This window comes from Pholis gunnellus (genome assembly GCF_910591455.1).
Source record: "Pholis gunnellus genome assembly, chromosome: 23".
NCBI lineage: Eukaryota > Metazoa > Chordata > Actinopteri > Perciformes > Pholidae > Pholis > Pholis gunnellus.
In genome coordinates this window covers 3,319,274-3,334,091 of record NC_136550.1, presented here as the reverse complement: position 1 = coordinate 3,334,091, position 14,818 = coordinate 3,319,274, and the positions used below count along the sequence as shown (strand labels likewise).

General features: G+C 43.1%; 1 protein-coding gene across 5 annotated transcripts in view; it reads left to right on the top strand.

Annotated features, from left to right (window-relative positions):
- The window catches only part of dysf (dysferlin, limb girdle muscular dystrophy 2B (autosomal recessive)), a 66,225-nt gene that overhangs the window by 25,737 nt on the left and 25,670 nt on the right, over nucleotides 1–14,818 (top strand). For 2 of the 5 annotated variants that reach the window (XM_079184513.1, XM_079184512.1), the window contains 10 exons: nucleotides 325–506; nucleotides 854–994; nucleotides 1,085–1,114; nucleotides 1,234–1,269; nucleotides 1,810–1,851; nucleotides 2,343–2,444; nucleotides 2,642–2,803; nucleotides 6,657–6,834; nucleotides 6,928–6,998; nucleotides 13,103–13,162. In XM_079184513.1, the coding sequence (XP_079040639.1) occupies nucleotides 325–506; nucleotides 854–994; nucleotides 1,085–1,114; nucleotides 1,234–1,269; nucleotides 1,810–1,851; nucleotides 2,343–2,444; nucleotides 2,642–2,803; nucleotides 6,657–6,834; nucleotides 6,928–6,998; nucleotides 13,103–13,162 (1,004 nt within the window). The remainder of the gene's footprint in view (nucleotides 1–324; nucleotides 507–853; nucleotides 995–1,084; nucleotides 1,115–1,233; nucleotides 1,270–1,809; nucleotides 1,852–2,342; nucleotides 2,445–2,641; nucleotides 2,804–6,656; nucleotides 6,835–6,927; nucleotides 6,999–13,102; nucleotides 13,163–14,818) is intronic. The other 3 variants (XM_079184516.1, XM_079184515.1, XM_079184514.1) reach the window with 2 other exon arrangements.

Genomic DNA, 14,818 nt, shown 5'->3' with positions numbered 1-14,818 from the left:
GTCGCCTCGTAAAAACCCGATTATCATCTCCGCCAAGATGTTTTCAGTTTGGTTTGTTTGATTTTTTAGCGGCATTACTGGAAAGAAAAACTCATGAAACTTGGTGGAAGGGTGAAGCATGGGCCAAGAAAGAACCCGATAAATTGGAGCGGATCCGAAATCACAGGGCAGATACACATTTGCAACCCAGTCGGCAAAATGCATTTAAAAATGTCTTCTTCTTTGTGCGTAAAACAAACCAGAAACTCATCGCCTGATGAGGTCAAAGCGTGTGTTTTCACAACAGCAAGTGTGAAAGGATGCATTACCGTTTCCTCTCCTCAGACCCCTACGCCATCGTGTCCTTCCTCCATCAGTCCCAGAAAACGGTGACGGTGCGCAACACCTTGAATCCCACATGGGACCAGACGCTCATCTTCTATGAGGTGCAGATTTTCGGCGACCTCGAGGCCACGATCGCCGCTCCGCCCAACATCGTGGTGGAGCTGTACGATCAGGACACATACGTGAGTGTTTGCATGTTCTTTAGATTTAGTCACGTCTTGGGATGTTAATATTGGTATAATGATACATTTACAAATCATATACTGATGCCTCTAAAGACAGCATTAGTGAGAGGATTGGATATTTCTATATAGTTGTTCTTAATGCGTAATCTGTGCCCTTGGGTAGTAAAATTAAAGGTTTTCTAAAGGGACTCTGGTGCTCTGAAACACTACTGCCTTTTACCACAGGGGGCGCCAACATCAACACAAACTGAAAGTTCCTCGTAGTAGCTTTAATTTAATATCCTATAAAGACCGTATATGTATATATATATATATATATATATGTGAGTGTTTTTAATGTCCAGGGTGCGGATGAGTTCATGGGCCGCTGTGTGTGCCAGCCCTCCCTGACCGCCTCCCCTCACCTGGCCTGGTTCCCGATTCGCAGAGGGGACAAGAGCGCCGGCGAGCTGCTGGCCGCCTTCGAGCTCATACGCAGAGACAAGGTCGGAGGTCAACCATCGCCACTCACTTCATCTTCTACTTGTCTTTCCTCCAGTGTCCTTATTGTCCTTATTGTCCTTTTGTGTCTACAGCCAGCTGTTCATCATATTCCAGGTCAAGAGGTCGGTCCAGTTTGACCTTTCTTTAGTTCTCTCTTAAGCTTTTTCTTGGATTTATTCGTCGTGTGTATTTTCATACCTTTAAAATCCAACCATTGTTTTTTTCCCCGTCTCGCCTGCAGGGAGACTTCATGACCTCCATCCACGTTCTGGACGAGGTAAAACCGCATCGACAGAGTTATCACAAACAGTGCATGAGTCAACATGTCCTCATTCGTATGTGCATTTTCTTTGTGCATTTTTGCCGTCCTTATACTTCCTGGTTCATGATTACGTGGACTACACGCAAATAGATTTTACACGGTATCTAAAAAACATAAAAGGGGAATCATTTTCATAGGTAGAGCTACGAACGCTGTATCAGAGCCTGAAATAGGTTCAAATGAATTTTCTTTGATATGATTATTAGAAAATGAAGCGCTTCACATGCACAAGCAACACAGAAATGGGAGTTTTCTTTTAGCGACACACATCTGCGGTGATAACTCTTAAGAAACGTTGAATAATAACATAAAAATCCTGCTTTTCAATGAATCAAAAATGGCGTGCATGTCTCTGGTGATTGTGCATTTCCACTATATATGAAAAGTGAATTCCTCAATATCTGCTCTGATGATTTATCTTTTAGAAATTCTCCTCGCTTTTATTTGTTAAACTTTTTTTTTTCTGTCTGTTTTTCTTCGATGTCACTTCCTCAGTTGATGTTTCCAGCATTCCTCTCTGAAAACCTGCAGCAATGGGTACAATGTTCACACACAAACCATCCGAGCTGTTTTATGTTCATGTGCTGTCCAGCACGCGGAGATAACTTCAGCAGACGTGCATGTTAACTGGCCTCATATAAGCTTCCGTCTCAAAAACTCTTCCGCCATTTTTTCATACTTTAATAATCCTAAATTCCACCAACATCTTGTTTTCTGTTATGCATTTTGTGCAACACGCTTCCATTCTCTCTTGTGGTCATGTGATCATAAGTATTTCATTATTAAATCTGCTTCGAATATTTCTTTGTGAATAATTGTTTTGTGTTTTACATATAAGATGTCTTTTTGTCCGTATGTTACCAGTAACAGACTTAACCTCCATTGGTCTTGACTTGAATGTTACATTTGTGTGGTTTTCCCGAACACCAAACATTGTGTGACTTAACATTTACTCATTTATCTCGCAATGAACAGCGCGGCTCGTTTCTCACACGTTTTTTTGTCCTTTTGTGCGTTCCTATTGGCAGCCGGAGGAGTCGGACCTTCCCCACCCGCCCCCTCAGAGAGAACCCAACGTCTTCGTGGTTCCTCAGGGAATCAAACCTGTTCTGCAGAGAACCGCCATCGAGGTATCGCTAAGACCTACTGCTTCAATGTGCTTTATTTCCCCCGCGTAACATCTCAGTTTCTTGAAATCTATGTTTTGAGTATCAAATATGAACCTCCTGTGGGCTTGAAAGGTGACTAGCTTGCTCCTTTGTGGAGGATGGCAACAATGGAGACCCAAAGTCAATGCATCTCATCTCTTGCTGTCCCCCTCCGTCAGGTCTTAGCGTGGGGCGTTCGCAACCTGAAGAGTTTCCAGTTGGCGAGCATCACCTCCCCGAGCCTGCAGGTGGAGTGCGGAGGCGTCACGGTCCAGAGCTGCGTCATCCGCAGCATGAAGAAGAAGCCCAACTTTGACGTCAACACACTCGTCCTTGATGTGGTGAGGGCGCGAAGACATGCTGCACACACACACACACACACACACACACTACGCGGATGTAATCAGTGCAGCGGCTCGCTGCTTAGATGGCTAATGAGAGCTCTGCAGTGATGTGGTTTTTTGCTTCATTTATCTTCATCAGTGGAGCCGCAATAATGGACTCTACTGTTCCTTCTCCCGTTAGCATGAAAGCAGTAATTCTGAGTGTGGACGTTGTAGGAGCTTTGTCTGGTTTTCCATCAGACAGGGAACATTTCTGCAGGGTGAGGGACTTCTGCCGTGGCTATCATAGTCTACATTACTGACGCTGGGTAAATGCAGGGAGGAGGTGTTTAACATGGATGTGACTGTGGCACAAACGCTGACTAGATACCTTTTTAAAGTGCAATGTTGCTGCAGATCGAGGTCATACATGCCACTGAATGAGATGCCCCATAAACCCGACAACATGCATACATCATCAAACAATAATAAATGCACTCTACTATTTTTTTCCTTTTTCCTTTTTTTTTTTCCTTTTTTAAATGTATGACTTAATAATTTAGCAAATTTGTTATTTTCTCGTAAATTTGCTATTATCCGTGTTATTTGTTCTCCTAAATTTACGACTGGAATCTCAGAAATATTGCGTTTGTTCTTTGTTTATGCTGTATTATGATATCTAAAATATGCAACCTTTGCCATATCAGTTTGGTAACACAGTAAGTCAAAGGTTTTTTTGCCCCAAAAGCGGCGAAAACACCACGCCAACATTTCTACTGGCCTGTAATTTCACCACACAAATGAAGTCGGCTAGAACAGAACGGTTTGGCTACGAGTTAATGTTTCACATGCTGGTCGCTTCTTTAACTGAACAAAGGGGGATTTGAGCATTCAGAGCCGTCTCTCACGATGCCAGTGGATCACGGTGGGAGATTCCAATTTCAGGAAGCTGATATGAGCCACTTACTGGCCTCTTAAACTTCTGCTGTTGTTCTTCAGCTCTTACCGTACTTTTGTGACTTCACGAGAAAGAATCGGCTTTTCTGCTTTTACTACAGTAAACCACAGGAAGCTGCCATTAAAGACGGCAGTTTAAGTGGCACCCAAAAGGCTCAGGCTGTGGTCACCCTTTTCGAGAGGGGAAAGAATGGGTCAAAGCTTACTCATGCAAAGTAATAAAAAAATTAAACAAATCTTACTGCAAGAACCGCTGCTGTCTTCTGTTGCCTTAATGCAACCGGACTGTGCACGTAGTAAAAGGGTTTGTTTGCTTTGTTGTTAAAGAAAGTAAACTATTGGACATGTGGTATCTTTTAACTGGTTAGTTATTTTATGGTCACAGAAATCTTTGATGCTGAAATATATCCCAGAATCATAATTTAAATGGGAATCAATTACTTTGAGAGGCATGCCCTCAGCCTTACTCATCTCTCAATGAGTTGTGTGGGGGAACATTTTTGATAAATCACTCCCTCAAATTCCTTTGTTTTTGTTCTTAAATTACTGATTTACATGCTCAACATAAACATTTAATTCCCTCAATGTGTGTCTCAAACAGTTACTGTACATAAATGAGACCATGTGAGAGGTTTATATCCCAAAAAGGGTCCGAAGCCACTGCTTTGATCTCTGATGAAGCATTTAGTTTTATAAGCTTATTATTTGTATGTAAAATCTTATTATGATCAAACTTTAGCTGTCAGACAAATGCAGTGGAGTAAAAAGTACAATATTTTACTCTGAAATGTTAGAAGTAGCATCAAGTAAAGTACGAGTTTAATGTAAAGCATGATGAATCTAAAGCTAATTTTACAACGTGTGACTTTAAAGGTGCACAACATCATTCATTACAAACAACTCAAATACACAAGGACAAGTATTAAGATGTAAATATAGTATTCTTGCTCAGGAGATCATTGCGTCACCGATTGTTCTTGACTGGACTTCTCCGGTCTACTTACAAGCTTTAAGGTTTCTGTACATTGTACTGGCTTTATATCCTAAACAGTCAAACACTTGTTAAACTAAATGTCTCTTATTTATTGTCTTTTATGAGCGTCTACCGTCCATGTAAGCCATTATCTGTAGAAATGTTCTGTCCTCCGTGAATATAGTTCCACTGAGTTTACATCGAAGCCATTGCGTTCAACCTGAGTGTTCTCGTATAAAAACTGAAATATGGAAATATTTGCACACGTTTTTCCTAACGGCGGCTCCAGAACAGGCTCAGAGAGTTTAATGTTAACGATGTTAAGGTCTGAAGTTGATCACCTCAGGCTTTTATTATGACAGCTTTAATTGGAGTGTGGAAATATTCACATGATTTTCCCCCTCAAATACATATCCTTGCTTTGGCTCGGGCGAGTTTAATGTTAACAAGATTAAGGTCCTGTGTTGACCACCGCAAGAGTGTGACGGCCTCAAGCGGACTGTGGAAATATGCACGTATTTTTCCCTTAAATTCAGCCCTCGAACCGAGTCCAAGCATTTAACGTTAACAATATTAAGGTCTTAAGTTGACTGCGTAAGTGTTTTCGTCTGTCACGGGGGCATAAGAAAATGTCATGTGCGTAGTTTCTTTAAATACAGTTCTTTGAAGTGTCTAACCGCCTAACGTTAGCTCCCTCAGTTTATTGTGTGAGTTTAGCATCGTGAGCCTCACTTAAGCCTTTTTTTAAAGCCAGAGAAGTCAAATGGATTAAAGTTACCGACCCTTTTTTCCCCCCTTGAGTCGGCCTAGAATAAAATAAGGTGCTACTAAGGTGCACATATTGCACTCTTAAAAGAAATCTTTGCGAAACTAATAATACTAAAAGAAGGACTCGATAGAGTGCAGATTCACTGCTGTATGGCGTGATTGAATGAATACAACCCACAGTTGGCTAAACCCCGTCTAGACACCAGTGGCCTGTAACGCGTCTTAAACACACGTCATTCAAACTCAAAAACAAGCAGTGATGTATGCAGGCAATTGGCTCAAAGTCGTATAAAACATTGCATACAGTCTTACTCGCCAGGCTGTCTGCCAGCTTAGAAGCGGCTGAGTTGCGGCGATGTACTCAGCAGTGTGTGTGTCCTGGTAGTTCAGTTAGCTGTTAGCGGTTAGCCAAACACACCGTCCAAAACAATCAAAGTCAGCCAACTAACAACCTTTGATGGACCCAACAAATGGGCTGTAAAGTGTCATGAAACACAATTCATTCAAACGAAAGAACAAGCTGCAAAACTAAAAAGATGCACTCAGCGGTGTTATTATTAGCGGACCCTACCGGCTCCAGTTAAGAGTAGAGAGCACCCAAAGTATAATGCAGTTCGCTGCTGCAGAATGTGAGATTAGCCTCGGACAGACACAGAGCTGCACACTGACTCACGCTCGCAATGCGGCGATAATGATAATTCAAATCGTCAACGCAAGTTGTGCTGATGTTCGATGACAGTCGGTGGTTTCACAGGGCGTTCTCGCTAAAATTGGCGAAAGCGTGGAGAAGAACAGAGTAAGCCATATTGTCATTTAGGGTAAATGTGGCTTTTCATGGCGTCACTTTACACGTAAACATTTATATAAAATCGTAAACTGAGAAGCTGATTTCCCTCACGAAGATCAAAACCCCACCTCAATGGGTTCAGTAACGTGGGAGGGGTCGGCTAAGGTGTAATGATTGGACCGTCACCAAGGCGTGACCAATCAACTTCAGACAGGCAGCAGCCATAGCCAATCAGCATCAGGCGGGCAGGCGGCATAACCAATCAGAGTCAAGCGTATGTCTTTTTTTACACATCTTGTCTTCTTTCTTTTTTTTCTTCATCACCCTTTCCTCTCTTCTTTTGTTTTTAATCCCTCTACCTTTTCGTTACCTCCACCTCTCCACAGAGGCTTCCCCGCGAGGAGCTCTACATGCCGCCGATCGTCATCAAAGTCATCGACAACCGTCAGTTTGGGAGGAAGCCGGTGGTCGGCCAGTGCACCATCCGGTCGCTGGAGGAGTACCGGTGCACACCGGAGGAGGAACGAGCGGCGGAGGAAGAGGAGGAGGAGGAGGAGTGGAGACGTAAGACGTGGATGGATATGAACGAGTCTATTAAAGCGCTGAACTTATAATCAGTGTTAATGTATGATCTCTGCCGTGTGTTTGTGTGTGCAGGTGAGACGCCCCAGTTCAGTGGGGAGGTTTTTATTGACATCGACGACGAGGAGCCGCTCATGCCCGACCAGGTAAAGACGTCCAGTCGGTTTGTGGGTTAGGGTTGTGAACAATAGCGCGTAAAAAGACCAATAATGAATATTGTGACGTATCTAACACCTTTTCCTGTAGCTACTTCACGATAAAAGCCACCTCATGGTCCCTCAGTTGAGCATTTTTTAAATTTGACGCGGCAGCAACAGGAAATGTTCGGTAACGAAACTCTTATACGTCTGTATCAGTGATCAGGGAGGCTTTTATCAATAAGAATAAATTACAAACAATTACGCTGAAGTACATGCAGGCATGTGTTTCAATCCAGTGCGGGAGTGGCGGACCCCGCCACCAACGATGGAAACTATACTTTACAGAGAGATATAATTACTAAACGTAGATACTCGCTGACCATAGTTGGTTTGAAATAACCGAGGTACGGCTGCTCTTGATAATCAGTAGATGCTGTCACAGGTATCACATTGATTGAACAGATCCAGGAAGAAAAAAAAAAAAGATGCTGCTGCTTGCATTTGTTTAGTGAAAGAAAAACTGAAGCTGAACTTCTCCAGTTGCTGTTCATTGCAGCTGAACTGACTGTTAAGTGGTTTAATACCCAATGATTCGGCCGTTCTCCTAAAGCGTGTATGAGGAATGTGTGTGCGTGTCCCCGACATTTCTATTAACGCTTGTTTATCTGTGCATCTTTGTATGAGTGCGTAAATGTGTGCTTTTTGGTGCGCGGGGTGTAAAGGGCAAGTATGAAACACTCATTTTTCCGTCTGTGAGTGTGTGTGTGTGTGTGTGTGTTGAGTGGTACCAGCAGCATAAATAAACATGATCTGACATGATGACATGGCAACCGTCTCTGTGGTCGGTGGTTACCGTTGGGACCGCGAGACCCGTGCTCGTCACCAATCATTAACGTTCTCTCTCCCTTTTCCCTCCGTCTCCTTTCTCCAAGTTTAAGACGTTTAGTTTCTCCTCTCTCTCTCTCTCTCTCTCTCTCTCTCTCTCTCTCTTTCTCTCAGTTTCTGTCTTTCGATGGAGGAACACGGAAACTATTTTCAAATCCCTGTTCAAATTTCTCTAGTTTCAGACACACAATTTACTTTTCATCACGCACACACTCTTACGCACATGTTCGAACCCACAGACATAACCTCACATTCACATAGACACACACAGAGGGAAGCAAATTGTGTTCACCTTTGCAATCCAAAAAGTCTCAATGCTAAAACCGGTGACGTGCAGCTTGCAAAGACGGAGTACAGTGAGAACAATCATCTTAGGACAATGCTGTTTTTGCCGAGAGTAGCCTCATAGCCGGCTAACTTAGCTTAGCATAAAGACTGGAAACGGAGAAACAGGTACCCACCCTGGTTCTGTCAAAGGTTACAGAATCCACTCATCACCTTCAACATGTTAATGAGTGAGCTTTAGAGGTGCTGTTCGTGTTTTAACATGTGGTTAACTAAAGAACATATAAATATGATAAAATACTGGGTTGTATTTAACTATTAGCCAATCACTTCCTGGGGCGGGACTATAGAAGTTGTCAAGCCGTGCGCCGTAGATGTCTTCTTGTCTCAGTATCTCTGGACATCGTGGTTTTTAAAACCAGATGCCAGCATCAGTTGGAATGCCGTTAGATTCAGGCGGAAACGCTGGTCTCTGATTGGTCGGGAAAATAAGGACTGAGATGACAATTCTGTCTAATATCTGGCAAAAAGGTTTCCTTGTGTGAGAATGTAATTTTTAGGAGACCAGGCAGAGCCAGGCTAGCCGTTTCCCCCTGTTTGTAGTCTTTATGCTAAGCTAAGTTAGCCGGCCGCAAGCTGTAGCTTCATATTTGCTGCACAGACATGAGAGAGATTTATCTCTCTGCAAGAAAGCAAATCAGTTCACATGATAGAGACAGACACACACTGCTGTTGTCTATTAAATGGTCACTTTGTGTATTTTAGCGAATAGAACATTGTACAGTATCAGGAGACAACATCATTTGATGTTATTGGTTTGGCAGACTGCGTGAGGCTTTCATACACTCTTTTTGAGGGGCAAACATAAACAACACACACACACACACACACACACAGACCGCAACTATCCTTGTGTAATCCCGTTAGTGCCAATAAGGACTGAAGGGAGCTCAGGAATGATCATCAAACCGACCGCGGTCCCCGAAGTCCATAAAAAACAGCAACATAAAAATACCAAAACGATTACTGCGTTTATAATGTTGTTGTTGCATTTACTAAAAATAGTACGAGGAGAAGAGACGGAGTTCGGGCAGTTACTGTTGGAAAGTGGAGTAAAAGATGGAGAGAGCCGAGGAAAGAGGAACCGAGAGATAACGATCTTGTTAACGCAATACGAGTTTCGTATCCTTTTAACCTGTTTTCTCTGCTGAATCATTTTAACATCCTGGATATAAAACAAAAACGTCAGTTAGTGACAGTGTGGGCTCCACGGTAACGTAGCTCTGACAGCTTGACGGAGTAGCCGCGGGGGGGCGGGGCTTAGCGGAGGGTCAGGACTAGCCAGACTAGCCGTTTCTAACGGCCGTTTTATAAAAAAACAATGTAAAGGAATCAGTGAAGACAGTGTGGCAGATGTTGGAAAATGTTGTACAGTTAACAGGATTTGAAGTTAATGGGCTCCAACATGGAAAACCACTGGATTGGCTCCTCTTCTTTTAAAGAACGTTGAGGGAACATTTAAAGACGGGGAATCTGTGGAGAAAGTTGTGATTTTTTTGGGAAAGAATTCGAGGCTCGTGAGTCCTGTCTGGCCTCTTGTCTGCGGATCGATGATTCAAGACTTCTGTTCTGGATTCACTTCTTCTGTTCTCCTCACTTTTTCCCCTCCGCTGGCACCGCTTTCTTTGCCCTTTTCTAAAATATTCTCCTCTTTCTTCTCTACTTTCTATCCTCCTCATCTGTCCTCCTCCTCTTCCTCGCCCTCTCCTCCTCTCTGCCTTCTTCTTCTACTTCTTTTACACTCCCATCGTGGTCCTCCTCTTCTCTCTTACTTCTTGTCAACTTTCTCTTTCCTGTACATCTCTTCTCCTCCTCCTATTCTTTCCCCGATCTCCTTCTCCTCCTCCTCCTCCTCCTCTCTTCTCCTCCCTCTCTCTTTTGTCTCAGTGAAGTCTTCCTCCTGGTGATCATTGAAGGGGAAAATGTGACCCTTAATGATATACAAGACAGCCTGTGGTTTGTGTGTGTGTGTGTGTGTGTGTGTTACAGTGTGCATAAACAAACACATGGAGTCTGTTCCTTGTTAGTTGTCTCCTGTCTCATTATCCCCACACTATCCCTCCATCTTTTTTCATCTGCACCTTCCTTCCTCATCTACTTCCTTCCTTTCCTTGCTGCCTTCATCTGGACGAGTTTCATCTTTAGTCGAGTACCTTTCTTCCTTCCTCGTGCCATTTTCCCTTCACAATTCTCCCTCTTTCAACGCATCATTTCTTACCTCCATCGTTTCTTACTTTCTTCTTGCTTTCCTTCCTTCCTTCCTTCCTCTTTTCCTTGAATAATTCCTCCTCTTTTCTTTCATTTCTTCCTCACACCTCTTCCTGTGTACATACATCCCTCTCTCCTCTACTCCACTCCTTACTTCCTACCTTTCCTTCCTGCATCACCTTCTGTCTCCCTTCAGTCCTTCCCTTCCTCTTTGACCGGCTTCTCTCCATCCTCCGTCCCTCCTTTCATCCATCCTCCTGCATCCCTCCTCCACTTCCCTCCATCTTTCTACCTCTTTTCTCCATCCCTCTTGTTTCCGCTACTCCCACTGCCTTCATCTTTTCGTTCATCCTTCTTATCTTTACTATCTTTACCTTCTTCATCTTTTTTTATAAATGTAGTTTCCTTTCCCTTATCTCTCTTCTTCATCATTTTCTCTCCATCTTTATTTCCCTCCATCACTCTGTTTTCTTTCACACCTTTATGCCATGTCTGTCCACATACCATTTCTTCAGCTTTTCTCTCTTTCTCTTCCTCCATCCCGCTCCCTTCCTCTCCCATTCCTTCTTTCCTTCTCTATCTATCAAGCTGACAGTTGCTTTTAATGTGGTGGCTCATTAAAGGGCATGTTACCCTCCTCTTTTTCTTCTTCTCTCCCTTCATTGTTGTGGTTCATCAACCACTCGTCCCCTCTGTGATCCCTCCATCATCTTCAAATCCTCTCTGCTCTTTAATTTATTTGTGTGTCCGTCTTTGTTATCCCGTTACCCACAGACGCCACAATAGCTACACACACACACACACACACACACACACACACACACACACACACACACACACACACACACACACACACACACACACAAAAAAAACTTGATTCAACTTGATTGTCTTATTGTGTTTGTGGGGGGCGGCATGAAATGTTCAGTGACAAGGGAGGTCCAGAAATGTACAGTATGAGCTAAGCTAATGTTCATCGGGAACACGCCCCGTCATTAACAACCCCGATCCAGTTAAAGTGCTTTGACGTCTCTGCGTGGATACAACAACAGTGATGCAACCGCTTACATTTGCGGTGACGGCTAAAAGTTCGGCCCAAAATGTTTGCAGATTCTGAGCAAAAAAGAAACCGTTATCATGCTCGATATAAACTACTAATACTTTAAGATTTTTGTACGATTTTCTCCTTAATTTCAATGAAGATAGACTTTAAATATTAAAAGCACCTGTCAGTATAACGCTGTACAATTTAGCAGCACTACAAAATTCTAGCCACCAAAGGGCTATAAAGTCATCAAAAAGTGAACAGTTTGACTTTCACAAAGATATAAACATCACAAACGTCTAAACAGACACATGACTTTCACCCAGGAGAACACTGTTCGTGTCCCGTGTGAAACCAAAAGTCAATCCTTGACTTAATAATTGTACTACTTAACTTCTGTACGTAAATTAATATACGTAACAAACGTTCTTACAAACAGGACTTTCACCCAGGAGGACACTGTTCATGTCCCGTGTGACTTATTTACATTGACTACTTAACATGCAGACCTAACGTAACAAAAATCCGTTCAAACCGTATACGTAACAAACGTCCTTATAACACATATACTTAACAAACGTACTTACAAACCATGATTATTTCTTCAACACAACCAAGTAGTTTTGTTTGAAGTTAACCACGCTCCCACATTTCTGGATCCTACATGTCCGACAATGCAACCAGCAGCATCTTTACATTAGATATTTACTTTTGGGTATAACCGGGTAGTTTATAAGTTATTGTCTCAGACTTCACGAAGCCCCTCCAGACCCTGAAAAGACTGGGAACTCTCCAGGGGCCGCTACAAGGCTCCGGGACAGTTGCGTTGTGTGCTAGACAAGCTAGCAAAGCTACCAAAAAGTAGCCTACTGATGCCTTTGGTTGTACTCACATGACCCTCACATTGCAGGTTGTAGCGGCCCCTTCAGACTCAACAGACTACTTAATACAACTGTTTTCACTAGTAGTACTTACGACGATTAATAGTCCAACTGCTGATATCATGATTTTACTAGTACCTGCAGTAAACAGCCCCAAAACGTTGCTCCTTGTATCATTTGAGCCCACACGTGGAGGTTTTTCGCCTCCACGCCGGGTGTTTTACAGCTTCCCTGCCTCGCCCTTCCTGTCATCTTCTTCTTCTTCTGCTCCTCCATGTGCTCAGCTCCTCCGTGACCTCATGTAAACACTTTGTCTTTCTAATCTGGGCCTCTGTCCTGCCCGATCAGCGTTTGCCCAAAACGCTGCTGTCGGCACCTCGCAGAGCGGGACCTCCCAGCGACAGAAAGTGTTTGATTCAAGTCAGTTTTTCCCTCACAGAACAAGGTTTTTTTGATTATTTGTTGCTGTTTGGGGGAAACACACGATGGTGACGACGAGGTTTTTGTGTGTTTGAGTCACTAATACGCCTGGTGATGTTAGTAAGCAATGTCTAATGATGTTAGTGTTAAAGAATAGTGTGTTTAATGTGTATGCCAACCATTACAAACCCATAGATTATATGAAATCATTTAAATTGCTTGTTTATTCGATATAACACTGATATTTTATGTTAATATTGTGGCTAACGCTAACCAGCTAACCTGAAAGTCTGTATGTTTTTTACATGTGTGCATGTGTTTCGTAGCTTGCAGACGGATCCGGCTCAGCTATGATTAACCTTTCCGCCTCTATCTCCAGCCTCCATGTAGGTAACAGACTCATCTTTTAACTTCATTCATTCACGTTCAAACGCGTAACCAGGATGTCAAACATACTTTCCATTTACCTGCTTTACTTCTTGATTTGTTACCATCCATGACATGTAAAGATACAGCACTACTTTCTTTCTTTTTTCCCCCATTTTTCATTCAAATACTAGTGATGTTAGTGAGAGATTAATACTTTTTATATAAATGTTCGGATTCACCAAAGTCACACAATAACGCAAAATAACTAACTGATCAAGGCAGCGGTAGAACAACTACTCCCGAGTTCTACAAGGTAAAATGACTGTTTTTTATTTTTTAAATGGAGTCTGTTGGCTTTGAAGAGAGCGTAGATAACTGCTTCAATTCCCCGTAAAGGTAAAGCGCTGAAAATACGTATAGCAGAAACTCAAACTGATATTAAAGTGTCTTAAATTCTTCTCAAAAGTCCGTATATTGTAGTTAATACACTGACTATGAATAAGAAACTCATACAACCCCACTTTAACATCAGAAGGATGCCCCGCTCTAAAGACGGTAAAGGACCAATGACTGCCTGTAAACCATGCAAACACGATGATTCTTTGAAGTAATTCCTCATTTTCTGTGTTTTACATGCAAGGCAGTAGCAGCGATCCCATTTTCGGGTGAAAGCCCTTTTTATTGATGAAGTTTATTTAAGGTGAGACACTGATGGATAACTCTGGCTGCACAGAGATGAGGGCCGACGTGGAAGGAATGAGATAAAGCAAAAGGAAAAATTGCGCTTTCGCTCCGGGATGAAACAAGAAACTTTTTCGCTTTTTCGCTTTTTTTTGGTCGCGGCTCAGGAAAAAAACTCCTGTTTTTTTACAGAGCGACGCACGCCGAGCCGTGTGGTTACGGAAGAAACCCGATCCCAGGTCTGAACGGGAGACCCGCGCTCCTCGTTACATTCTTCCGTTTTATTTATCTAAGCCAGGTCAATTTGAAGACTTAGCTTGACCCGGACCAGACTGCGCACACAAATACACACATCCAGTAGTGCTCGCTGCCTCCTCGCTCGACAGTAATTGGGGGTGATTTCTTTCTCTCCAAACATAGATATTTGTTTTATTAAGGGTCAGATATTGAAACCAGTCAAATTAAAGGCTCGGCTTTCTGTCTGGCCGGGGCCAAAGTCAACAGCGCTGCTATAGATCCTCTATACCACAACTCTCTGTTAGCAGACAGTTACTGAAGGGCCGAGGGAGGGATGGATACATGAGAGAGGGAGAAAAGAGGGAATGAAAAGAATCAGTTCGACTGAAATTAGGAGAGAAGAGGGCGGACTAATATCTCATGGCACCAGAGAACCAAAGCTCGCTCTCTCATGTGCCGTAAATCCTGGCTTCTTAATCTCTGGGTCGCGACCAAAAAACGGGTCATGGGCGTATGTCTGATGATTACCAGATTACTGCAGCCGAGTGTGTGCGTGTGTGTGTGTGCACTCGCTCAGCGGAGCGGCTTCCAAGGCGGATCAGTCGGATTCAGTTTCAGAGTTGGAAAGGTTTAAGAAGATCGGCTGTCGGTAGCGTCATGGCTCCTCAAACCTCGGAGGCACCGACCCCCCTTCGAGATATTTCGAGATCTAACGGCGCTCAGATGGAAAATGAACATTGTGTGTCACGTTTCAT